Source organism: Melospiza melodia, chromosome 11 (genome assembly GCF_035770615.1).
Source record: "Melospiza melodia melodia isolate bMelMel2 chromosome 11, bMelMel2.pri, whole genome shotgun sequence".
Taxonomy (NCBI): Eukaryota; Metazoa; Chordata; class Aves; order Passeriformes; family Passerellidae; genus Melospiza; species Melospiza melodia.
The window spans coordinates 25450074-25476833 of NC_086204.1; the positions used below are offsets into that span (position 1 = coordinate 25450074).

The 26760-nt window shown below is 37.8% G+C and overlaps 1 protein-coding gene across 3 annotated transcripts in view; it reads right to left on the minus strand.

The window, feature by feature from the left end:
* FAF1 (Fas associated factor 1) overlaps positions 1-26760 on the minus strand; it is a 149678-nt gene that overhangs the window by 86218 nt on the left and 36700 nt on the right. For all 3 annotated transcript variants that reach the window (XM_063166089.1, XM_063166090.1, XM_063166091.1), the window contains 4 exons: positions 25708-25916; positions 22567-22658; positions 22110-22198; positions 12935-13040 (listed from right to left, as the gene is read on the minus strand). In XM_063166089.1, coding sequence (XP_063022159.1) covers positions 12935-13040; positions 22110-22198; positions 22567-22658; positions 25708-25916 — 496 coding nt within the window. The remainder of the gene's footprint in view (positions 1-12934; positions 13041-22109; positions 22199-22566; positions 22659-25707; positions 25917-26760) is intronic.

Sequence of the window (26760 nt, forward strand, 5' to 3'; positions counted from 1 at the left end):
AAAAAAAAGCATAAAAAGAACAATACTTTAAAAGTTTCTGACTTACAGTATTTTTTTTCTGTATTGCATTGTAAGGACAAAATAGTATTTAGAAAAGTTAGGCCAGATAATGATATTTTATTAAAACAAGTAGAAATTAAGAAATTAGTAAAAGCAATTTTCATTAAAACCTACAACATTCAATAAAACAGAGGATGAAAGGCAGAAATGAGAAAGCAGTACAAAAGAAAATATGTATGTGAGCAACCAAAAAATTAAAGAAACAGAAGGAAGAAAACCTGAAAAAGAAGATGAAAAAAAGAAGAGAAAAAGACACTTTACTAAACAAGCAAAAGGACCTATAGAGTTAAACATTCAGTTGGGTGACCGTCAGATTTTGTAAGTCATATCTGAGTGATCCTAGATCTGACCTAAAAACTGACACAAGGCAAAAGACACAAAATGAGAACTGAAATTGATTTTCAGTTCTCATCTGATACCAATGTCGTGAGACAACAGATGCTTATTTCAGACTATGCTAAAATTATCCTCTACTTCAAACAGCTTGCACTTAGGCTGCAGAACAAACATTTAATCTCCAAGTTTTATTGTTCCTCACTTCAAACTGATCTTAAGAAAGAAAATTACCAAAACACAATGCTAATGCAGTTCTCTAAGGGGAAAACTGTTTCTTTTTTGGGTATTTAAAAAGCTTGTCTTACTGCTCATGGGGACTCTTTGCATGCCTACTCTGCAGTGAGTTGAAAACATCCAATCTTTCATTTATGCACTTTCCACTCAATCTTTCATTTATTTGTTCCTATTCAAGAAAAATTCCACCACCTCTGTCTACAAAATTATTTTTAAATACACTGTTTCTGCTACAATGGAGGCTTCCCAACACTGCAGGATTTGAAAATATTGATTTGCACCAAGGGACTGATGTAGATCCAGCCCTTATAAAATGGAACTGCATTGGTGTTTCACTTCAAACACACTCCTAATCTTAAACCTCCCACCTGCCCAACTTACTGCACACTTCAGTTTGGAGGATAAAACTGTCTGAGCAGGCAAAACAATTAGCATGAAGAGCAAAGTGAAAGAGAACATGCACAATTTTGAGATTCCAATTAATAAGAAGCAGTCAATCCACAGGACCAGAAATGGACACTGCTAAAATGCCAAAATAGATAACTATCAGAGATCTTTCCTATAAATAGGTTTTCTCTGCAGACCTCTTACTGCACTGTCCTCTGTGCTAATGCAGCCACAGCTGTGAGCTGCAACTTGGTCTGTGGGAAAATTTAAGGAGGAGTTTCATCTCAGTCTAATGCTCTTAGCACACCAAAAAAAAGAAATTTTCAGCTCACCCCAAACCTCAAAGAATGATCTAGAGAATTTACATATTTTTCCACTGGCCTCAGAAGAGCCATCCCTGAAAAATTAATGTGGACCTGCCTGGCTTGGCAGTTTACCTCCTGTGTCAGGGTGAGAAGTTTCACTGTATTGCTTTGTACTACCAAAAAAAGTGTCCTCTTCCACTCTTCTGTTGTTGCTTTTTGTGAATATCAGAGCTTCTCCATTTTGTTTGCCTTAGTCCTGGCCCAGGCTGCCCTGTGGTCAGAGCTCTCAGCTGCAGTCTGGTCTTTTCTCTGCCAGCCCAAGGTCAATGCAAAGAATAAAGAAGAGCCAAGACCTTTTAAGCAGAGTGGGTGAAAGAGACTGTTAGTTATAGGTGAAATTGTCAACACACAAAACCCTCTGCAGATTAATCCAAGCACTTCTTACACTCCCCACTTTTGAATTATTCAGGAATAAGTCCTTCTTGCCTTAAAAGAGGAACTTTGTGAGTAAGTGCAAACAGAAGTTCATGCAAGACACAGAGGGGAGATGTTGAACTGAAATACAGCTTACAGTCACAGAGAAATTAATAACAGGACACAAACATAGCTCACAATGTTTCTCAAATAAGAGTCACTGTGTTACACTTGCTGACTTCATTAGAAGGTAGCTTGTCAACAAAAATTAGTGAAATAAGATCAATATAAAACCTTTCTGTTTCTCCTAAAAGAAATTGCAGAGATATTGGGGGTGCCCTGATGCTGTGAACAAAATAACTGAAATTAAGTCAGTCCTTGGGTTGTTTGGGTTGGAGTAAGGTATGCACAGCCCTGCCACATGATACCAGACAGACAGACTTACTGCTATTTTATTAGTATGTATTTGTAAGAAGAGCTCTCTTTCTTATATAGAAATTGTAGAAAAATAGCAAAAACTCCTTGTTCCTTTTACTCCTCTTTCCCTTTTTCTCTTTAATTGGTTATGTGTTTCCAATATTGTGAAGATCCTCAGCTTGTTTGTACTTCCAAATTACATCATAATTTCCAAGAGATGTACTGGGCATTAGACATACCAGATAACAAATACTGGACAGAATCACCTTCCTGGGGATGAAGGAGTGTGAAAGTTAAAGTCTTGCTACACCAAATCTCTGCTGTTTACACCTCCCTCTCCACTTTTCTGCACTTCCCATTAATCAGAGTTTGACCAAAAAAATTCTGCCTTTTAATCAAACCTAAGCCTTTTTCTTTTTAACCTGATATAGTAAGAAGTGATTCATGAACACGTTCCTGGTTATTCACAAAGTTCTAGTTCCCTAAATATGATAACAACAAATAACATAATTAAGTAATAACAAAAAGTCTTGGGTCATAGCTCAACCCCCTTTCCAGACAGTACCCACTCCAAAGTTCCTTTCCTCATCTTTTCACAGGGCCACATAACCAAGCCCTGCTCTGGATGGTGTTTTCTTGACACTGCTAGTTGTCCTACTTTACTACCTGTTTCTTTGATTTTAAATAATTTTACCAGTCAAACAATACTTTATAGAACAGTAGCAACAAGAATCTCAGTGTGATTTTGTTTGGGGCAGCCATACACATGTGGTTGGGGGGTGAGAAACCAGCTGGTTTGGGTCACTCGTGATCTGAGGAAAAGCACATCAAACAGAAACCACTGAAGCCACATAAAAATGGCAACACTGGACATACATGCTGGGCCTTGTGAGGTTTTTTGTTTGGTTGATTGTTTTCCCAGGATGGATATCAAAATATTGCCGACCACACCCTACTGAGCTCAAAAGAAGCAAAAAATTTATCTTTTTTTTTTTTTTTTTTTGCAAGGTCTGTTGACCTTGAGAAACAAAGAGGGCACTGAACACAGAGCTCCTCTCCTTCCTGTGTAGAGGAGCAAGCTCTGCAGAACTGGGAATTAGTCTTTGGTCAAAAGATTGATGATCTGATCAAAAATGGGCAAATTTCATAGAGGAAGACACTTATGGTGTGCTCATGTCCAGAGAACATTGTCCCTAGAGTGTCCAAAATCAACTCTGCTGATCTGACATGCAGGTAACTCCAAACTTCACTCAAGCTGACAGATCTTGTGGCAGGTGCTCCTCTTCTGGAAGATCTGGTTTTCCTTTCCATTCTTCTTAAGCCCAGTTTGTCCTTATGGCTTTGTCTGGCTGGGTTTTAATTAGTTTGCCTCCACCATATCCAGAGGAGGTTGAACTTGAGGAACATCTGCACCCTATTTTTATTTATTTCTATGTACCCACGACAGTGGATGCAGTCTCAAATAATTTCTTGTGCCATGTCTACTGTGATGCTCCTCTAGTTGGAAACTGGGCAGTTTGATTTGTCTGTACATTAAATATGGATATTTACACTACAAGTTTGTATCATTTCTGCTGTCCACCATCATCCCCATGTAACTTCCACCATCACTGCTTTCAAAACAAGGTAAGTTCACTTTGGTCTGCTAATCTAGGCAGAAAAATAAAAGTAGATTTGAGGCTTGGTACAAACCCAAAAATTGTGATCAAACTATATAGTTAATAAATTGTTTGTCTAAATCTTTCATGTGTGATGAAAGATTATTATCATAATTCATTAGCAAATTACAGACTTTGTAATGCAGGCAGTCACAAATTTGGCTTTGTATCAATCAGTTGAGACCAGCTGGGTAGAAATTAACACAACTCTGGGATACATAAAATGAAGTGCTCTTTCATTTTCAATTCACTGGAAACTTTGAAGGAAAGAAATGGAAGCCCTTTCAAAAATGTCAATTTTCCCTGCTTTTTGTAAATAGTTCCATTCCACTGTAGAGATACAGAGATACAAATAAACATACATGGGATGTATGTAACTGAATACCACAGAAACTGCTCAATCAAAATAAATTTATATTAAAAGCAGTGCATTTTAAAAAATCCTTTCATTATTTCTGAGACAGTCATACACATTAGTGATCACCAGAATTATTAAACAAACACAAAAGCTAATAGCCAAGCTACTCACAAGATACAATATTGTCAAAATTCCTGCTCTGAGCTCTCCCAGTCTGCCAAATGACCTTGTACAAAAATGCTTGTTTTGATTATGTCTCCTTTGCCTAAGCTACAAGGCTGTGTATAGTGACAGCTGCATTTGGGAGCAACTTAAAACAAATTTTATCTTAGTGCCACCTAATCCAGAGACTGGTACAAGCAGCATGGAAAAGTCAGTGTCAAAATTAAACAATGAAGGCTTTTCTAGGAACAGATGCTTTTTCCCTGCAGCTGTAAAAACCTTAAAACAATCCTATGCCCCACTGTCTGGTCACGCAACTACCACAAAGCAAGGCATAAATTTTGTCACTTATTGCAAATATTTGCTGAGAGCTGCTATAACCCTTTTTAAAAACAGTAACAGGGATTTCTTGTGGGTGATTATGAGGCCATTTTATCCTTTAAATGAGTGCAAGGCTCTCCAATTTATGCCCACGATTTGTGGTACAAAATCAAAAAGATAACTTTTCAAATTCATGTTTTACAGAGATATAGGAACAGAACTGAAAAACCCTAAGGAACAGGTTTACTACAGAGATGGTGCCCGTGTCACTCAGATGTTATGGATGGGACAAACATTATTAATTCACAGTTGGAACAGCAACTGAGTGTTTTCTTTGCATAGTAATTACAAAGCAATGTAGTGCAGCACCATCATTACACTGCAATCAAGATACTTTTGACCATTTTGGTGTTGTAACTCTAAAACCACTACTTTAAATATCCTTATCCCCACAACTATCCAAAAAATTACCTCCTTCTATTCAGTGAATGCAGAGATAAACTTCAAGCTGAAATAGCAGCTCTTAGGAAACAACTTCTGTAACTTAATGAATATAAGTAAATCCTCAGTTCCCAATTAAGTGAGCAATTTACAATGTCAAGCATGTAGTTACGCTCCATATGAACTGATGGGGATTTTAGATTAGCTTCTGTTGTGTATTTAAAAGTGATAGCACCAACATGATTTACATAAGTAAAATATTTTCAAATATTTTCTCACCAAGCAAGCACTCTAAAATTGTGAAGTGTTTCCTTTCTTACTCAAGTTAAAAAAAAAAAATCAACTTTTCCCGAACAACAGTTCATTAGCACCTCACTATTTATAAGTATAATTGGGTTGTTTGATGAGAAAACATGAGAGAACACTGTGCCTACGATAATTTGCACAAATACAAATTTCATTGTTTGAAAACAAATCAGCAATTCAACGAATGTGTTTTTTTAATATAAGTGTATATCATGCAATAATAGAAGTGATCATATTATAGTTAACACAGGATAGAAAGGTTAAACCACGTTCTAAACCACTTTAATTTACAAGCTGTAAATTAATTTTTTTTAATTGCAAAAAAAAATGCTAACTTGAATTTTTCATTTGTTATTCAACTAAATATAATTCACACAGATAACAGCACTGAGCTGTTTAGCTACAGAGTGCTGCTTTCCCACTCTAAATAGCACAGGAGCTGGGGACAGAGCTGTTTAATATGTTCATAAAGCTGCTTAGGTTTTCTTGTCATTTCATGCTAACACCTTTTTAATAGCTAGCATTATGATAGAAGCCTTGCATAAAAATTCACCAACCCGAAAGTAAAACACAGCAAATATTCAAAATCAGAATAGCAAGCAAAGGTTTTAATTGCAGTTTTTTAAAAATTCAAGGTTTTAAATTAGGTCTTGATCCCCAAAATCCTTAGCATCCTTAAATTACATGAGCAAAGCCTTTCAATTCAACATGATTACTTCTAAAATAAGGACAACTCACATGACTGAGCATTTACAGAGCCAAACCCATAACCAAAATTATAACAATGACTCCTCATTATTTTCAAATTCAAATAAATTGATCCTTATCCTTTGAGAGTTTCTCTCCAACCCAACTTACACTTAGGGATGGAGGGGAATAGAGATAGAGAAGGAGAGAAAAGAAGAAGAGATATAAACACACACACACTAAACTGAGTGCTGACAAACTGAACGTTAACAGATGTGTGACTTCTAATTAGTTATAATAATCTGTGCCATTGGAACCTGCCTTGCCTTCCCTTGCAAATCAAACAGCCTCCTTTGGAGTTTAAAACTCTCTGCGTGCTTCTAAATTTATGCAAGGAATAAACCCTTGCTTTCAGCAAATTTTAGATAAACTACAGTGATAACTTTATGAAAGGAAAATATTAAATTATAATTATCCTAAACAGACACAGTCTTGTGAAACTAACCCTACATTCATATGAAAATACAAAGCATTGACTATAATGAATTTGATTCATCCTTGGACACAAAGCTTTACCACAGTAAACTCAGTCAACTGTTGCTCTTGCTTTTATATTCATAGTACTTAAATAGCGCACTTTAAAACAAAAAAAACTCCAATTGGCTTTTCATACATCCACCCTCCCCAAAAATAACGCACTTGAAAAACCCAAATGATATGAAAAGGCTTCAAGGCCTCTTTTCTCCTTTTCACAGCACTTTTTTTTTTATTTCTGTTTGCAGTAATCTGCCTTTCACTTTCTCATTGCTACAGAACAAACGAGGAGGCTCAGCACTTTGAAAAGGGGGCTCAATGTGTAATGGGTCCACTAGAATTAATTTAGTTGCACCAAATCCATTGAGCAGTGAGGTTTTTTTCTCTTCTCAAATCATTTTGAGTCGGATGCAGCCCCCAGCCTTTGTAATTCTAGTAAAGCACTTAAAGTGCACAGTAGGTGTTCATCAGGACCATCTGGTCAAAAGCAAAACAAGCTGCTGATTTTGCCTTTGAATAGAATGAAGCAAGTGTGAATTAGTCTCTTCAATTAGCACTATTACAACCTGTCAAGTGCATATTGTAAAACAGGATTATTACAGTATTGGTCACCAGTGCAATTATTTACTCTCTGCCTTTTCTTGCATATAAAATGTCCATGTTTACTAGTTTTTAATAACTGAAGATAGTTTCTTTAATGATATGCACGTCCAAACCCACCAAAATCAAATTACAGGTTATGAAACCTATTCTGTCAGGAATATATTAGGTTTCATAATTAAGTGAGAAGTAGTGCCCTTTCTTTATCTCTTATTGCTGTTTCTGTTGCAGAAAAAGAAAAGTAGTTATCTATATTTTTCAGTGGAATATCTTCGAAACAGATCTCTTCAGTCAGGCATTAAGATATTTTAAGTGCCTAATAAAGTTATCACTGCTGAACAGGTACCTAAAAGGTATTTCCTCTTTATTTCCCCAGGAACTTCATCTAATTCCCAACACATCACCACTTACAAAAAGTTTATCAGGATTTCTTTCAGGTTCTAAAATACATTTTACCTTCGGAATGTGCTGGTTTTCTATAATACAAAGGCAAAAAACAAATCGAGAAGTTGATTTAGCTTTTTAAAAATTTTTCTCTTCTCACTGAAAAAGTCAAAGCCTGGCTTGCTAGCACATCCTCATTTACCACTGCAGAACACTGAGGAAATCACAATCACATTTAAATTATGTATAGTGCTGTCACAAGTTGCTATAAATTGAGTATAATTTTAAGATGACAGATGTCTTTAAGAAACAAACTAAATGTTCACATTTCACAACAACATACAGGTCTTGAGTACAATGAGTATAGCAATGTATTTTAATAGCTTCTCTGATACCAGGAGCATTTGAACAATAGAACGTTTGTGCAACTCCTATTAAATCCAAAAAGTGCTAGTTACTGATTTTTACTACAACAGTAGATTTCAACAATTTTAAAGCAAGCACAAAATGTCAAAACACAAAACAACTGTTTCTGAAATTATTAATATATTTACCGTATTTGGGTATATGTCTATTTCTGCTAAACGTGTTTTATTGTAATTATTTAGCTACAGCATTAAAAAGAGTAACCTTATTTATCCATGCATTTCATGTCTCCATGCCAGTGTCTGACGTTTACTTTGAATGATCTCACTCAGCAACAACTGTCTTGAAAATATTTTGTTCAGACACAAAAAAACAGACCTGAAAAAGGTACAAGACGTTCAGCCAGATTATTTTTCTGCCTGCTGCAGGTAATTTCTCAGCTTACCTATATTTATATATTACATTTATTTAGGCCTTTCAAATGAAGCTTCTGCCTGCATGTTTATAATGGTGATTTTGCATCTTGCTTAACATTCATCCACTCACCAAGAAAGTTTAAAGAAATTCATCACAAAGGATTTGATTAGGGTCTGTCAACAGAGAATTTACAGTTTATCTCAGCCCAGGCAGTTGTGTGCACAAATAGTTCCTCCTCCTGCCTGGAGGGCTATTGGATACATTGCTCTCCATATTCCACCTTAGCCAGGGAGTCTGTGGGGAGCAGAGAACAAATATATTACCTAGCACAGGTGACAGGGATGCTGAGCAGGCAGCCCTGCTTAAGTTATTGGCTAAAGGAAGGGAATAAAAATCAGAGGCAGTTATGCAGAGGCAGCCAGTATTTAAAAACCCATCTTCTCTGCATTGTTTGCACAGATTTTATGTTCTACCAAGAATTCTAGTGCCCAGTACTTGCTTTACATAGTACTCTCAACTAGAATTTCCAGCAGTTACAAAATAAGATCACCAATCTGTGAGGGGACTGAGCATTCTGCATATTTAACTCATCCACCCTTTAGCAGCCACAGCTTGTGTACACTGGATATTTTTGCAATCCTGCACGCAGGAATCACAAAAAGGCTTCAAAATCTGTATCATAAGAGTAAAATAGACAAATGTAAAGTCCTTGTTTTTAATGGAGCACTCCAGTTTGTTAAAAGTATTTGATTTTTTTCTGTGTCACTGATTATAACAAAAAGTGTGGAGCAAATTATTGTGACAAGAACTCAAGCCCATTAAGTTTTTCACAAATTAGTTCGTCTGCTCCAGGATCAGAGCACAAACTTGCTTTTAACACACTTTTAAATATTCCCCTTTCTGAAGAAGGCTTCCCTTCATTTCTGTAAAATAATAAAACTACAACTTGCAAAAATGAAAAATTGTAGAAAAGTTCATTTCTAAATGAGAACAAGTTGGTAAGTATAGATAGAAATTATCCTTAATGTGGCAATGCCTTATAATAATTTAGCACAGAGCTTCTCAAACCTGAAGTTAAAAAATCTCTCCAATTTCAAACAGCCTTTATAAATTATTGTAGCAGAATGAAGAATGAGTCTTCAGACAGAAAACTACATTTAGTCTTGTATTAGGAGTTCAATTTGTCAAATTGTCCTTATATAATTATGTAATACACTGGAAATGTATTCATTAACAGTCTCCTAACTGGCATAAAACCTACCAATTTCCAATTTAAAATGCAGATCATGGAAAAAAGTAACCATGATATTTCCCAGAACAGTATCTGCCCAGAATTAATTTAATACTGCAATTTTACAAGAACAAATGGATGTCAGAAACCTGTGACACAGATTAACTTGCAATTTAGACCATCATGTTATTAACTTTCCAAGTTAACTACTCCCCTGCCCAACTCAAAAAAAAAAATTTAAATCAAATATACAGAATTTTTGAGAAGTTCTATTTATTTTTTTATTCCATTTTCAAAGATTCTGTATAAGTTCATGATCACAAAACAATTTAACTTTTATTTTTAAGATGAGAAAACAAGATCTTAATATGTAAAGAGTTAGCTATTTTGATAAAGAATGTTAAAAAATAAAACAAAGGCATTTTCAAGTACCCTCCAAAATCCAACTATTAAAGTAATATGCAATCAATTTTGGAAGCAGACTTGCGCACTACGGCATCAGGCTTCTCTCAGACAATTTTTTGTCACATGGTTTCCCCATTAAACACAATTTCTTTGAGAAAACAATTCACCCAAATATCATTTACTATTAAACATGCATCCTAAACAATAAAAAAACCAGAGAACTGCAGAAATAGTAGTTTAGGAAGGCACAGTTGTGAGCTCGCTGGGTTTTGCATTTAATGCACTGCAAAACATTTCTGCCTTCTGAAAGGGTGGTGGGGTTGAGTTTTTGGTGTGAGTTTGGGGGGTATTTGAGACCCTTGGGTAAAAAATATCTATTCCTTAAAATTCACAGTACTAATAACAACAACAGACTGCACCAGCAGCCCTTGGGAGACAGTTGCACCCAACTGTGGCAAGAAGTAGAACATTTCTAGAATCTTAAATATTTCTTTTAATAATTGATGTAGTCATTTTGAATCTTTCTGCATAGGATATGGCGTGTGAGTAGATTGCATTAACACTGCTTAAACATTTCAACTTGTCAGTATGGCCAAGTCGATTTCTGAAATATTTGCTGTATTTTCCCATCGAAACAGTAATAAAGGTAAAATAAATATATGCCACTGCTTTATAATCACTGAACATTAATGAATATTTTATGTCTTTTTAAATCTCCCTGTTTAATTTAAAAGGGTGAAATTAAGTCTCCTCCCTGCAATATGCCAATTATCTGTAAATCAAACAATAACTTGGCCATTATAGTCCTTTTTGTTAATATACCAGAAGCTAATTTGAAAACACTGAGCAGCATTTTTAGGTAATAATTGAATAGTCCTTCCTGCCCTCTTGTGGTTGGCAACTGCATCACTGAGCTTCTCCACCGTTACAAAAATACACCAGGAGGAAAGTAAACTATTAATTTGTTAAAGTGTGAACAAGAGAGTGAAGAGGAAAAAAAAAATCTAACAGTCCCTGGAGAGGACAGAGACAAAGGAGATGAGGAATGATACCACCGACTCCTCCAAACCACAAGGACTGCCTAGATTTGTTACAATGATTACTCTATGCTAAAAGAAAAAAAAAATTAAATTAAGAAGCCATTAGGGAGTTAACATTCAAAACAGTGCTTGTTTTCTTTAATTAGTCAAATGTTCAGCAACCCTTTTACCTCAGTGAAATCTCCAGGGATTTCCAGGAGCCTTTGCACAGACAGACACGCTCACCTGTTCAGCGTCAGCTGCACAACAAGGGCCAGGGAGCTCCTTTCATTTTAGCCCCTTCACAACTTTATACACACTATTGGGTGTGACACTCAATACAAGAAAGGCAAATAAAGGTTTTCTGCTCGCGCTGGTTACGTGGTGATAGGGTTTTTATTTTGGTTGTTTAAGGGAAAAATCATAACTAACTTTTAAATTATGTTGATTTCATATGGTAACCTGATGACCATAACCTGCCATTACCAACAAACAAGAAAACTTCAGTGCATGTAAAGGCAGCCTGGATCCCCCTGGCACTGCTTTCTGGCTCCTTTAAGCCAGGTAAGACCCACCAGCAAAGTAAATGATACAGCATTGATAAAAACCAAACAGACAACATATATGTATGTGTTTTCTTTTAGAATCTCACAATTTTAAAATTCAAACCACATATTTGGATGATTTATTTCCATTAATGTTCAAATTCTTTATAGAGAGTCAAAGTTCAGCCCTTCAAAAGTCAAACTGGTTCAAGTATGTGTATTTGTATTACCAGGAAAAGCAAAACAGAACTTACTATAGTAGATCTAAACATATGAAATAGAAACACGCTTTCACATGAGGGAAAGATCAGAATCTTAAGAATAGCAGGATTCACAATGAAAACAGTGATCATTTTTCATTGCTGTATGAGATATCACTCCCATAGTTAATATTACAGAACTTAAATTAATTCTGTCTACCATGTCAGCATGCAACACGAAAAACTTCAATAAAATCTGTTCAACCCTAAAAGACTGAGAGAAGTCACAGACCAATAATAGCAAACATACATTTAATTTGAAAAGCAAACATTTAATCTTAATATTTTTTAATGTGAATTCTGAAGATTCACATTTCTAGGTTGTTTGTCAAGTTTCCAGAAAGCAGTGGGTTATATGGAAAATAACATCCACAACATCTGGCATTAGATACACATGGAGCACTAGACAACAACCTTTGGGCTTGGAAAGGAGTTTTAAAAATATGCAAGGGACTGCTTATTGTGAATTCAGAGAGTCCAGAGTCACATCAGAGATATTTGTTCCTATAGGACTTAATTCTGCTGAAGTTCTCTCCAATATCACCCCTTGCTGGCCGTTCCACAGAACGGCAGCAACGTCCATTGCACACAAAACCATTTGGCTACCAGGCCAGTAACAATTACAGCACCACAACAGCAACCAGCACAGGGGCTGAGGTGCCCACAAAATGGAGATGGAGCTGGTTAAAAGAAAAGAAGATAGAGAGAGCTCCAAGGGGTTTCAAGTAAAATAAAATTTGCCCACAAAATGGAGATGGAGCTGGTTAAAAGAAAGGAACAGAGAGAGAGCTTCAAGGGGTTTCAAGTAAAATAAAATTTGAATAACTCAATAAACTGTTTGTCTATACACAACTGTTTGTGTATTTTGCTACTGCCATACAAAAAGAAACATCCTTTTCTGTATAATTTAATAGAACACCTTTTATAACTGAATTCTTTAATCAAATCTTGATGATCCAGTTGATGAAAATAAAAAAGACTAATAAAACACAGGAATATCCATCAGGACTATGCAAACCCCCTTTAAGAGAGCTGGCATTAGCTATAATGAGCTACATTTATTCTTCAGCTGTGAAGCAGCACTCACCTCCTGAATGGTACTGCTTCCTGAGAAGTTGAGGTTGTACTCCCGCTGGACTTCTCGATGGGTGACAATCAGCATGAAGTTTTGATTTAATGACTCCTGCAGGGCCCTGAAATGGTTGAAAGAAAAACAGGAAAATCAGGGATAAGCATGTTATAGCTTGTTTTACAGTTAGATGCAGAAACCCCAGGGTACCCTAAACTCTGCACGGACAAGTCCAGGCACAACATTATCATCTCTCTTTTCACTCTTAAATGCAAGGAAGCATGCTGAGAATGACCAAAGGCCATTCCTGAACTCCTTCCTTAATAAGGTGACTGCAGCCTTTAAAGCTCATCTAATGTTAAGTATTTTCAAAATGGAGAGAGTCCCATTATCTTCACAAACATCAGGTGTATTTAGCACTCCTAATGCCATTAATAATGGGCTTGTCAGCACATTGATGGCCAGACCAAATATCAAGCTATGATGCACATTAAGAACTGATGGTAAATAGAACAAGGCAAAGCATGCTCTTGCTTCTCAAGGGTTACCTGAAGCAGAAACCAAATGGAAATTCTTCTGCTTAGATTCATTTAAAGCACATAAACCCAGCTAATTAGAACTGGAAAAGTAACCACAGCAAAATTTCTCGTGTAGGTATTGCACATATAGAAAATTTAGTTCTGCTCACATTGTTTTAAATGTACATTCACAGAGAGTTTTAATAAAAATAAAAACAGAAATAAAAATTAAATTTAAAAAAATCTTAAGATACGGTTTAAACAGGGCAACCATATCTTCATGTTGTAATAAACTTGGGGTTTTTTCCTGAATTTCCTGGTAGTAAAACTTCTGGATATTAAAAAGGCATCCTGATTGCTTAATTAGGTACAAAATTTTGCAGCTCTATATCTACTTTTCAAAGCAGAAGGCAGGACTCCTGTTACAGACATGGCAATTATGGCTGTGTGCAATCTTACACATGCTACAAAACTGCAGCAACACTGCATCATGCCTTGGGTTTCTAAACAACATTCATGCAGACTTGACTCGTTCAGTGGCATATGAAATTTAATTGTGCCTATTCAATTATTTTTTTCTTATCACCTACACTTAAAAGAATGACAGACTCTGTTTTTTTCCTTCACATCTTCACTATTCCATGACACTTCAACAAGCCATTCCTCTTAGCACTAAAGGACAAATCCTGAATGCAGACCAGCACAGCTTATCTTATGACACAAGAAGACAAGAAAGACTCCTCCATCATGTGAGACCTGATTTGTTAGTTTTATCTCCTTCTGGAATTACTGATCTGCTGGTTTGCTGCTCAGATGGGAAGGAACTCATACAATACTCACTGGATGCTTTAGCAAGAGATACACAATTTACTTGAACATCTCAGGGATATTTAGCTTACAAAAATATCTTCACTGGGAAACCTAATTTGGCTCCAGTCACATCTCAATAATCACATTCTACAAAACCAAATAATGAAGTGCTATTTCGTGTCTTTAATGGTTTTCCAATATGGAAAATAAATACAACTCATTGCCAGTGCTAAGTATGATCATGTGCATGAGAGACACTACAAATGTAACTGGAGTCATTGATGCTGAACATGTAGTTTTCTGTACTTTCACAAGATTTTCAACAAAAGGGCTAACAATTCTTTAAATATCTAACAATCCCTCAAAAGAGGGGAAAAAATAAAAAGAGGAGTCCTGAAAAGTTGTATGCCTATTTTCAAAGATAATTCTAATTTGATTATTATTAAGTTTTGCATCCCCATAACCATATTTTCTATTGGCAAATGTTCAGTAGCAACTAAAATATCCTGCTGTGCTTTTTCAGATTCTGATTTTTTTATTTGTTTTCAGCAAATACTAGAGGCAAATGACATATTTAATTGCTCTGAAAACATTAATTACTGCATATGTGAATGGCTCTGGACTCCATACAGACTCACACAAGGTTCTGTTATAGCTAATTTTGACTCTATCTGAAAATCTGTAGATGCTAACTGATAATATGACTCATGTTTTCATTCTGTAATTGATGTAAACATAGAATAAACAGGCCAGTCTGATCAAACCCTCAGTCTCTCCAGTTATGCATGATCCCCACACTTCAGTACAACTCAAAATACAGCTTGCTAATAAAAATCACCCACTCATAGGAAAAGTTTTCCACTTGTGAGAGCAGGAAGTATTTTGGAAAGGAAAAAATAATCTTCAAACAAATTTAAATGAAGCGCCTAAAAATTAAAAGCTTTAATTTTTCAACTAACAATTTTGACACCTCTACTTTTGGGATTTCTAAGCAACACAAGCTGAATGTTGTTAACAAGCAAATTCTCAGCACATATTCATTGACAAACAGAGTGAAAAGGAGGCTGAAAATTAAGCTGGCTAAAAAAAAAAAAACTGAAAAAATTGAGGAGAAACTAGGTTTGAAAGTGTTAGCAAATGCAGTGCTTGGTTAATTGTTAACCTTTTCTTCAGAAAAATAACAAACTGAGGAACATTACTTCTGCTTACACAGAAATGCTCTGCTCAACTGCTCCAGTTCTTGGAGCTCCTACATCAAAATCCCACATGGCCTGACAGCTGTAAAGCCTGGACAGTGTCCACTGGAAAGAGGGAGGAGGAGTTGATGGCACAATTGCTGGCACACCTGATGGGTCACCGATGCCAGCGCTGCCCACCCTCTGTGTGGGATGGGGCTGATGTGAACACACAGCCAGAGATCTCTGTCCCTCCCACAACCATTTCCTCCGGCAAAGGGGGATGCAGATTACCCTAAGTTACTTGGACCAAAATACATCTTGCCCAAAAATTGTATTTCAGCCATTAAGGCAATGATGAATTTTACAAGGTGAAAGTATTTTTATGGGAAACTTCTCACTGGCAGTAAGATGAAGCTTATTTCTATTTCTCTTTAGGTCCATATAAGCATATTGAGAAGACTGAATACAAGACACACCACTAAAACTTTTGCCTCATTATCTGCAGCTGTTGGATTTTCCTACAAATGTTATAGTTCACTACAATTTTCCAAATAAAACAGCTATATTAAAAGGGGAAAAAAATCAGGGTCAAACTGTAGGTCCCATTAAAGACAAGACAGATTTTTTTTCCTTCTTTTTCTTTGTTGCCACCAGTGCTAAGAGAATACAATTAATCTGAGAATTAATGAGAGGGAAAAGAAAACTAAATTCTGGAAAGAGGACTAAAGTAGGCCACTACTACCAGAACATTTTTCCCCTACTGTAAACCTGAGCTTTGAAAAGCATTTGCTGATAGGTGATATACACCATTATAACCTTTTTACCCTAGCTGAATGATTCTGCAGCACAAGAGGCAAGGAAATCTGTATTTCTGGGCACCAATCCTCCAATTGAGGTACCCTGCCTAAACCCAAAAAACGAAGTCCAAGAACACACAAAAGAAAATAGATCAGAGCACAGTCATTGCTCTGACCAGTTCTAGCAAGAGACTTGGATATAAAAAACAGATTGATTCTATTTGCAGTTAAGTAATGACATTAATGCTCTGATTTTTTATATGATACTTTGCTTTTTGACAGCATTTTTCTTTGAAATTTCAGTAATATTTTAGAATTTGACACCATAAGTAAATCCTTAATCAATGACATGTAAATGCTCTTTTCCATTCCAGTTTTATGAAATACACTCAGTATTTTCCACTAGGCAATATCTTTCTCTGCCACACAGAGATTTCCCCCAAAACCTCTGATTTTTATATAAACAGGTATGACACAAGGTAATTAACATTTCCATTTTAAACTTACAGATTTATATAAGCTCATGTCAACAGAAGTCCAAATTTACTGTAATTACAGATTATTTACATTAAAACAAAATAAGAAATCAGTATGTAAATGTAATGTTTGTTGTAGCTAATGCAGCAGGAGGTGGTAGATTAGGTTCAAACAGCAATCAGTTAGCAAATCTGGCTAACATGTAAATGAGCAGAAGCCCTTTTGTTTACATTCTATTGCATTTTAAACTTCAGGATTTTTAAACTGTCTCATGAACAGATGGGAAAATAAAACATTAATCTTACCATTCTTATGGAAGCTTTCAAAGTAACTAAAGCAAGGCACTGCTCCTGTCCAGCTAAACAGACAGGACTAATAATTGGAGTTGCAGGTTACATCGTTCTTAATTAACACTCTGCTACAGTTGATAACGTACAACAAGACACCACATCAGCACCACTGCTCTGCAATCATCCAAAGCAGAGGCATTCAGCAATATATGGACCTATTGCTTGAAAAAAGGCATCTGTGGGCTTTTTCTTTTCCACACAGATGATTACACTTGTTAAACAAGTTACAATCACTTAACAAAATTGCATTGTTCCTTATAATATCCATGGTATGCACCTGGGGTTTTTAAGCTTTTCAACCTCCCAGTGATTCATCAAGTATAATAAACTATCTTTGATTTTCAGCTATTTAGCAAAAAAAAGTATAATATACATTAGATCCATTATAATGACAACAGCAACAAAAAATGATAAAAAATATCTCCCAGAACATCCAGGATAGAAAGGAGAGATGATCTGGATGATCCAGCTCCATGGCCAGACTCCCAAGCTCACACTTTTCATGCTTCCCTCTTGCATCCTCCTAAAGCCATTTCCCCAACAGAGAATTGTCAGCCTTCAGGAAGCATCCAAGACAACAAAGGGAAGGAATTGCTGAGGAAGGGATTAATCTAATCTGACAAAGCTGGTGCAAGGGATCTACCCCATGGATGCTGAATGATGGACATTCTTTGTCATCCTTCCTTTCAGGATTGCTTTCCAAGGGAAATTATGTTCTTCTCCACCCACCTGGTAACTTCTGCTCCCACCTGGTAACTTTTGAACATAGTCACTGGTTTTAAGGAGGTCTCATAGTGTTAGAAAGGTCTCAAATACCAGGTGTAAATCAACAGCCAGGAGGAGGAAGGGGACCCAAATTATCACCCAGCTCAATAAAAGGCTGCATTAAAAGGGCAGTATTTTATACTCATCCAGGTGACCCCTGGCAGTGATCTCAGAACTACCCACAGGACATGAATTCTCCTTTCCTTTGATACTACCTGACTGTGAGCTGGAGAACAGATGCAGGGCAGGCTGATACTCTGTGCAAGGGGAAAAATATTACACCAGTGCTACAAAATACACAACTGGAGGCAGCATCAGAGGTAGGTGAGATGATGGGAAGCATGGAAGGAGAAGGCTGATTTACTGCAGCTGCTGGGATGAGGCAGGAATTCACTAGAAATCAGATTTCATTATGTCCACAGCTCACAGAACACATGGTTATTGTTCTGGATATTGTGCATGGATAAGTATGGCTTTGCCAGCTGAAATTGTGGTAGCAGGGTGGAATAATACAGGTGGTATTTGACATTTAAATTTAATCTTTCCACCTCAATTTACTAGCATGCAGTAGTAATTCACTGGGTTTCTATTACCTATAAAAGCTTTAGGTAGGCCACTGATGAACAAAGATACCTCAGGAAATTTTTGTTTGTTTAAAAGGCAGGATCACTTCGCCATTACATTTAGATGCTGGTTTTCAGTCAGTTCTGGGTTAAGTCCATTCAGTCTGTCACAATAAACTTCAATGCCTTCATGTTGGAATAGGATGTTTCAGACACTGTTCTGCCTCACTATAAAGAACAGACAAAAACTGGATCTTACAGAGCTGAGGCCAGACTGTTCCTTTTAAGAAGGGCATATAGATAAAATATCACATACTGGAATCTCAGGCTTTTCAAATATCACTTTCTGGAGATATTCAAATCACAACTATTTATCTCTAGTTCAAAACAGAAGGCATTTGAAGAAAACAACAGATGAACTCCCAGAGCAAGAGGCAAAGTTCCTCAACATCCATTAATAATAGATGTGAGCATGACGCTTTTAAAAATTGTGGGTAACAAACTAATCTGAATAATAACTGACCTAACAGTAGGCAGTAAACAGTGTAACTGGGTTTGGTACATTGCTTCAATTAGATGTGTTTTGATCTGCATTGATGCTTTAATTGGAGGCAAGCCTCCCCTTTCATCTAGAATTTATGACTTCAGGAAGATGATCTAGCCTTCAAATTATCCGTGTTTAAATAGCCACTAATTAGGCACCATTTGCTGTCCCAAAGCTACCAACTTTTATCTTAAAAATATCCAGAACTAATCTCCACTATGAAACAAATATAAACTATAAAAGGTAACAACTACTTTGATTTTACTGTCAAGTGAAGTTCTTTAAAACCACTAATCCAATAAAAAAGGCTGAGAACTGTTTTTAAACAGTTTGTTGTTATATACTTTACTGCAGTTGCAATAAACAACTCTCTTCAGACTCCAGTTTCCTCTCCAGAATTATAACATTCAAACTACAATATACAGCAATACCTGGGTAGGAAATTTTGAAATTGGAAATGAAAAAAATTAGCAGCTATGGTGTCTTTTCACTGTTCTTCAAATAGCTGCTAAGGTACAATGGCTTATTGTCCTCACACACAAATACAGTTTGCACACACAGTTCATGTACACCACCTTCTGTTTCAGTGCCATTCTTCCCTCTCTTAATGCTCCTTTTCTTATAATTATTATTTTTACAATTCATATCAGCATTCTTAATTCTTCCACAGACTACACGTTAATGTGTACAAGTACCTTTTAGTAATATACAAAGTACTTTCAGTCCTTGGGAAGGCAGCTACAAATTTCAATTGACTCACCAAGAATTCCCCTCACCAGCAGAATATTCTCCTATCACCTACAAGGGCAGAAAGCCAACTCCCCCTCCGGACCCGCTGAAATCCGTGCATTTTGCCCTATTCCAAAGGCATCCCTGAGCTCGCAGCTCCGCAGCATCTCCCTCGGCAGGCTCAATTCCCGCGCACCCTCTAGCGGCTACCGAGGAAAATTCCCATTTTTCCTGGGAAACCACAAACAGGGCCGCCTTCGGCAAAGGGAAGCACACGGAAGAAAATTGCTAATTACTTTAAAAGAGAATTTTCCATATAACATCATTTCATTTTCAAACCTTCGCAATATTCCCTGACAGCAGAAAGAGACCTGGGGGTGCTGCTGGCCAGGGGCTGAACACGAGCCAGGTGTGCCGAGGTGGCCAGGAGGGACAGTGGCACCTGGATTTTTTTTTAGCAGGAGGGCACCTGGATTTTATTTTAGCAGGAGGGCCAGTGGCACCTGGATTTTAGCAGGAAGGCTAGTGGCACCTGGATTGCAGCAGGAGGGCCAGTGGCACCTGGATTGCAGCAGGAGGGCCAGTGGCACCTGGATTGCAGCAGGACGGCTAGTGGCACCTGGATTGCAGCAGGACGGCTAGTGGCACCTGGATTTTAGCAGGAGGGTCAGTGGCACCTGGATTTTATTTTAGCAGGAGGGCCAGTGGCACCTGGATTTTAGCAGGAGGGTCAGTGGCACCTGGATTTTATTTTAGCAGGAGGGCCAGTGGCACCTGGATTTTATTTCAGCAGGAGGGCCAGTGGCACCTGGATTTTATTTCAGCAGGAAGGCCAGAGGCACCTGGATTTTAGCAGGAGGGCCAGTGGCACCTGGATTGCAGCAGGAGGGCCAGTGGCACCTGGATTGCAGCAGGAGGGCCAGTGGCACCTGGATTTTATTTTAGCAGGAGGGCCAGTGGCACCTGGATTTTATTTTAGCAGGAGGGCCAGTGGCACCTGGATTGCAGCAGGAGGGCCAGTGGCACCTGGATTGCAGCAGGAGGGCCAGTGGCACCTGGATTTTATTTTAGCAGGAGGGCCAGTGGCACCTGGATTTTATTTTAGCAGGAGGGCCAGTGGCACCTGGATTGCAGCAGGAGGGCCAGGGGCACCTGGATTTCAGCAGGAAGGCTAGTGGCACCTGGATTTCATTTCAGCAGGAGGGCCAGGGGCACCTGGATTTCAGCAGGAGGGCCAGTGGCACCTGGATTTCATTTCAGCAGGAGGGCCAGTGGCACCTGGATTTCAGCAAGAAGGCCAGGGGCACCTGGATTGCAGCAGGAACAGTGCAGGACCAGGACCAGCACTGTCCCCTGTGCTGCTGAGGCCACACCTCGGGGCTGTGCCCAGCTCTGGGCCCCTCAGCTCTGGAAGGACACAGAGGGGCTGAAGCAGGGTCAGAAATGGGAATGGAGCTGGGGAGGAAAGTCCTGAGGTGACTGAGGGAGCCCGGGGTGTTCCTGGAGAAACCCTGAAGCTCAGGGGGGACATTCTCACTCTCTAAACTCCTCAAAAAAATGAGTCCGTCTCCACTGCCATGTCCCAGGTGGAAAGATGGGAGGAAATGGCATTAAATTGCACCACAGCAAGTTCAGATTAGGTATTAGAAGAACATCTTTCCCTGAAAGAGTGGTTAAGCACAGGATAAAGTTGCCCAGGGATGTGGTAGAATCAGGAAGTATTCAAGAGATATCTGGATGTGTCACCTGGGATATGTTTCAGAGGTGACTATTGTGGTTGAACTAGATAATCTTGAAGGTCTCTTCCAGCTTTGACGATTCTGTGATTCTGTGACATATGAAAACTCACTGCTTACTTCTTGATTGTTCAAATCAGTAATAAAATATATCCTTCTCAATTCAAGGAAATAAATTCTAATTAATTATTAATGAATAATTAATTTATATTAATTAATTTATATTTTATATTATATAAATATTATATCAATTTAATATGTCTTTTATATTAATTATTCAGCTCATCTACATACCTTTTAAAAGTACAAGATAAAATAATGTAACAAACATTTCATAAAGAAAATTCTCAACAGATGGGAATGATTTACACAGATTTATGAGATACATTAAATGGACCAACATAAAGCAGCAACTTATGCAAGGCCAGCACTCATTTCCACGGGGATTTCTGTTAAATGAAAGTCATCCCATCTGTAAAATTCAGATGTAAAATTCTGTGTGTGTGTTACCTAAGAGGTTCATGTACCCCACCAAAGTTTTAAAAAGCCCAACAAGCTTCTTTTCATCCCAACAGTCACTAGTGCAGTAAAAACACTTAGTATTTACTGTCTTCAGATTCCTACAAATATACGCATGGCTTTATAAAAAACACAAAAAAACCCCACAAAACAACAAAAACAAAAAACCAAACCCATACAAATAGAATTTATGGCCAAAAGACTTACCCAGAATGACTTGAAGAAGGAGGAGGCAGGTCAGGTGTTAGAACATAAAGACTATTATTTTTTGGCAAGTGTAGACTTTTTAAAACAGTCTGAGGGGAGAAAAATCAATATAAATATAAAACATTCACTAATTCTGACTCTTTTTCTTTTCTTTTTTTTTTTTTTTTTTTTTGACCAAAGGTATGTATTTACAGTACCAGCAAATATTTTGGTTCAAGATACAATTCTTGTTACTTCAAAACATCATTTTTGTAGGTGGGCCACATTCTATACAAACCAAACACAAACTGATTTGTCCTGATTTTATTTTGCAATGTTTTAGATTAAGAGTTCTTTGTGTGCCACCCAAGACATCTGACACTGTTTGAAACTAACAATTCTTGCATTGTAATCCCCACCCACAGATGCTCAGTTTGAAACTGAGTTCAGTTAACTGAAAACACAGTTGAAAACTTACACTATCATCTACATCTCCAGTCTTCCACCCTTTTAACAGCATTTTAGATGCAGGAATCTGAAGTTCATTTTCTAGAATATGTTTGATATCTCCTAGAGAGAAAAAACAAAGGAAATATATAAAATATACACATTTACTGCTTTATTTCAAACAGCAGTGAGTTGCACTTTAAAAAACAAGAGCAAAGAAAAATTTACTAAGAGAAGGATTTTCAGTCTTGTAACATACTCTTCAAACAGTAAAGGACAAATGAAGCTTAAAAAAATAATTACAAAGCATGAATGATTGGAGAATCACACAAAGATTTGATGATTTGGACAGATATATTGGTAATTCTATATTCCATATTTATTAGACACACAGCTGTGTGCTATCTGGAGCACCCGACTTAAAGAAGGTGCATATTTCTGATATCAAATTTCATAAGCATTAGTCCAGACCTAAGGAGCTGGAATGTTCATACAACTGACTGCTCTGACAGCTTTTCCAATGTTTTGTGCAGGCTGATGCTCTTCTGCCCCTGTAGTTATTGCAGTCACAGAGTAACTCAGGCTGGAAGGTGTCTCTGGAGTTCATGTGACCCAGACCTAATTCAGAGGTCTAATTAAACCAGTTTAGACAATGACTTGTCCAACTGGCTCTTGAACATGCGAGGATGGAAATTTGACAACTTTTCTGGCAAACCAGTTTCAGCACTTCACCGCCCTCACAATTTAAAAAAAAAAATCCTTTTATTTAAATGTGAATTTTTGATGCGTCTTTTGCCTCCCATTCTCATGCACCTCCAAGACAAGCCTGACCCCATCTTTCCATGTAGGCAGCTGCAGACAGAGGTCAGCTCTGTGCCCTTCCCTTTGCTCCCCAGGCTGGACAAATCCCCTTCTCTGAGCCTCTTCTCCTGTTAGCCCAGAGGTCAGAGCCCTGACCAGACTTACTGCAGGATGTCATCATCTTTCTTCTAGTGAGCACCTCAAAACCCCATACAGTGCTCCAGATGCAGTCTGGCAAGTGCTGGATAGAGGGAAATTATGATTTCCTGGGATCCACCTGCTACACTCCTGCCAACAAAGCCTGGGACATGGCAGGTCTTCTTCACTGCAAGAGCTCATTGCTGAAGCACCCAAGATCCCTTTTATTAAATTGTTTTCTAGCCCATCAGCCTTCAACCAGGTATCAGGTGGGGATAACATGGAGTTATCCTATGCCAGATACAGGACTTCAACTTTATTTTCTTGGAACTTCAGGAGGCTCCTGTCAGCCCATTTTTCCAGGCTGCCCAGGGCCAAATAAACAGCAGCTCTGCCCTCAGAATATCAGCACCTTCTCTGAGCAGATTAACATTTATTTTGATCACTTTTTTATTTTAACACTATGACTGGAAGAATACAATAGCAGAGTACATCAAAGGCCTTACTAAAGCCACAGTGACATTCTCTCCCCTTGTCAACTGAGCCAGTCATCAAATTGTAAAAGGCAAATAATGCTGACTGATGAGGTACAATTTGCCTTTAGTAAATCCATGCTGGGTGTTCCAAATCCCCTTCTTTTCTCTCCCATGCCCAAAAAGTGCTTCCAGAAAGATTTACTCCATAAACTTCCCACAGACCAAGCTCAGCAATCACCACTGAACACAGCTTCACATTTGCCTTAGCCTTTCCTCTGATGTACTTACAGAAACCCTTCTAACCCCTCAGTGGTTTCACCTTCAGCTAAGCTTTGTTCTTCCTAACTCCAAACCTGCACATCTCTGTGCTCCTGCTGGGCAGCCCATCACTACTTTCCAGCTCTGGCTACTTTGTTTTTGAATTTATCTCAGCCAGAAATGCTTTTTTCTTCTGTGCTGGCCTTCTGCCATGCTTGCTCCTCTTGCAGGTTGGAAGGAACTGCTCCTGTGCTTTGAAGAGGTTGTCCTTGAAGATCAACCAGCTCTCCTGGGCCCCTGTGCCCTCCTGGGCAGCTTCTCATGGGTGAGCAGATCCCCAAAAAAGCAAAAAATGTTCTTTCCTCAAGTTAACAGCTGAAGTTCTAGAATTTGCCTTGCTCGCTTCCCCCAGGACTTTAAACAAGGCTGCCCTCCATCTTTATATCCCAAAATACAGAAGTTTACACAAACTGCCTTCTGCCCTACAGCTTTCAGGTAAAAGCTAACTATTAAGAAGCCAATAAGAAAAGAAAAAGCAAAGCAGTACAGCTGAAAAATTCCGATCTGATGAGATTTTGATGCCCAATTTCCATGGGTGTAATTGAGCACAAAGGAAAACAGAGAACACCCATCGGTAATTCAAAGCGATCACCGCTAGGTGGCGCCACCCAACACCAAATCCATTGTGACGGGACAAATGAGGATCGAAAGTTTCCAAATTTCCAAATTTCATCCCAGACAAAAGGCTGCAGCACGGAAAATTGCTTTCATCAACTATTCCTTCACGCAGCTCCTTGTTTGGATCTGTATAAGCTCTTCACTAAAAACAAAAAAGTGAAAATACTTTTCTTCCTTAGCAGAAGTAAATTAATTCCCAATTTGGGGGATGTAAAAATTAACATGCTCTGAAACACTAGCATACTTCTAAAATACTGCTTCAAAATGCATCACTTTTAGGGAAAGAAAATAAAACTGATAGAATTAATCTTAATTTGAATGAAAGAGTCAAATAAAAATTGAACTAAAAAGAATGCAATGATGTTCCTCCCACCAGGAAGAATTACTCTAATCTTGTCACTAATCCTGTGCAGAACGAGATGCCATACAGATTCAAAGAGGAAATGCCAAGATCATCCACTTATTAATAGCTTGCATCTACACTAATCCTATCCCAAATTACATTTTCATGCCTCAACTTAATCATTAATCTCCATTTTGTTTCTGAAGCAAGTTCATAAGAAAGCTAGATTTCAAAATAAATATTTGATAGACCACTAACCTTTACCATGAATTAGTGAAATTTTGCTTTTTTTAAAGCTGCAAAGAGATTTGAAAATGGTTAGTAGCTGTGGAGGATGCATTTTTGGGGGGATGATTTTTTTTCTCTTTGAGAGGTTTTGTTCTGCTTTGCTTTAGGACTTGGATTTTTGGGGTTGAATCTTTTGTCTTTTTAACAGTTTCACGACAGCAGCTTTAATTTCATTTTTACAAATCCTTACCAACTGTAGAGCTGTCTTCAAGTACTACATCCACATTTCTGTCTCTGTACTCAACCCTGAAGTCCAGCATTCGAGGTTGTCTTTCCACTATTTGTCTAGATGGCACTACGTGGCGAAATGCTGAGGAGGAGGAAGGAGCTGAGGAAGCTGCAGCAGAGTGACTGCTGGGGCCATAGGCTGGTCCATGCAGGGTCTCTACACCGTACTCACTGAAAGACAGGAAAATAAAATTATGTCAACAGAACAGCTTGGCATGTCTAGCCAGAAGTTAGGGAAGCAAAAAGACAGTATTATTCACTTACTACAGTCCAGCACACACCTCTTGAATTATTGCTGTTGGATCTGAGAAAAATGTTTATTAAAAATAAATTCTGTATTAGCAATTTTAACCTTTCAGGGCTCAGGAGCACTATAGGAGGTCAGCATTGGTGACAAACAAACATTTTAAATCCACTATGTAATTAATACCAGAATTATCTTGAGGAGAGGGATTGTTTCCTGTTCCAGGAGTGTTGTGGCCATATAAAAATTGGCACCATGGCAACGACCAGCTTTCTACATCATTGGGCTAGTACCCAGTGGAAATGAGAATAAGAAATACAGCTCAAAATTCTGCACCCAGATAGGTATTTTCTCACACCAAACTAGTGAGAAACAAGTCAGATATGAAAATAGATACACATTTAAGGTAAATAAATTAAGATAATGAAGCATGTGTTTAGAAAGAAAACATCTAGAAGTACAACAGCAATGCAATGTGAATTCTAGCTTGCCTTGAAGTTCAAAATCCTGCAAGGCTCCTGGAGGTTCATATAAGGATGTCTCCATACCTGACTCAAGGATACCCACAGCATTACAGGTCAGAATAAACTGGAATATCCTCACTACCCAGAAGCACTTCATCTTCCCCAGAGAGCCTCTCCACATAACTGGGATAGGAAACAAGTGTAACAAAACATGACATTTCAGGAATATCACTCCAGGCAAAAAAAAAAAAACCAAAAAACCCTATGATGTACAGAAATCAAATTTGGAAGGCAAGAAACTTCATCA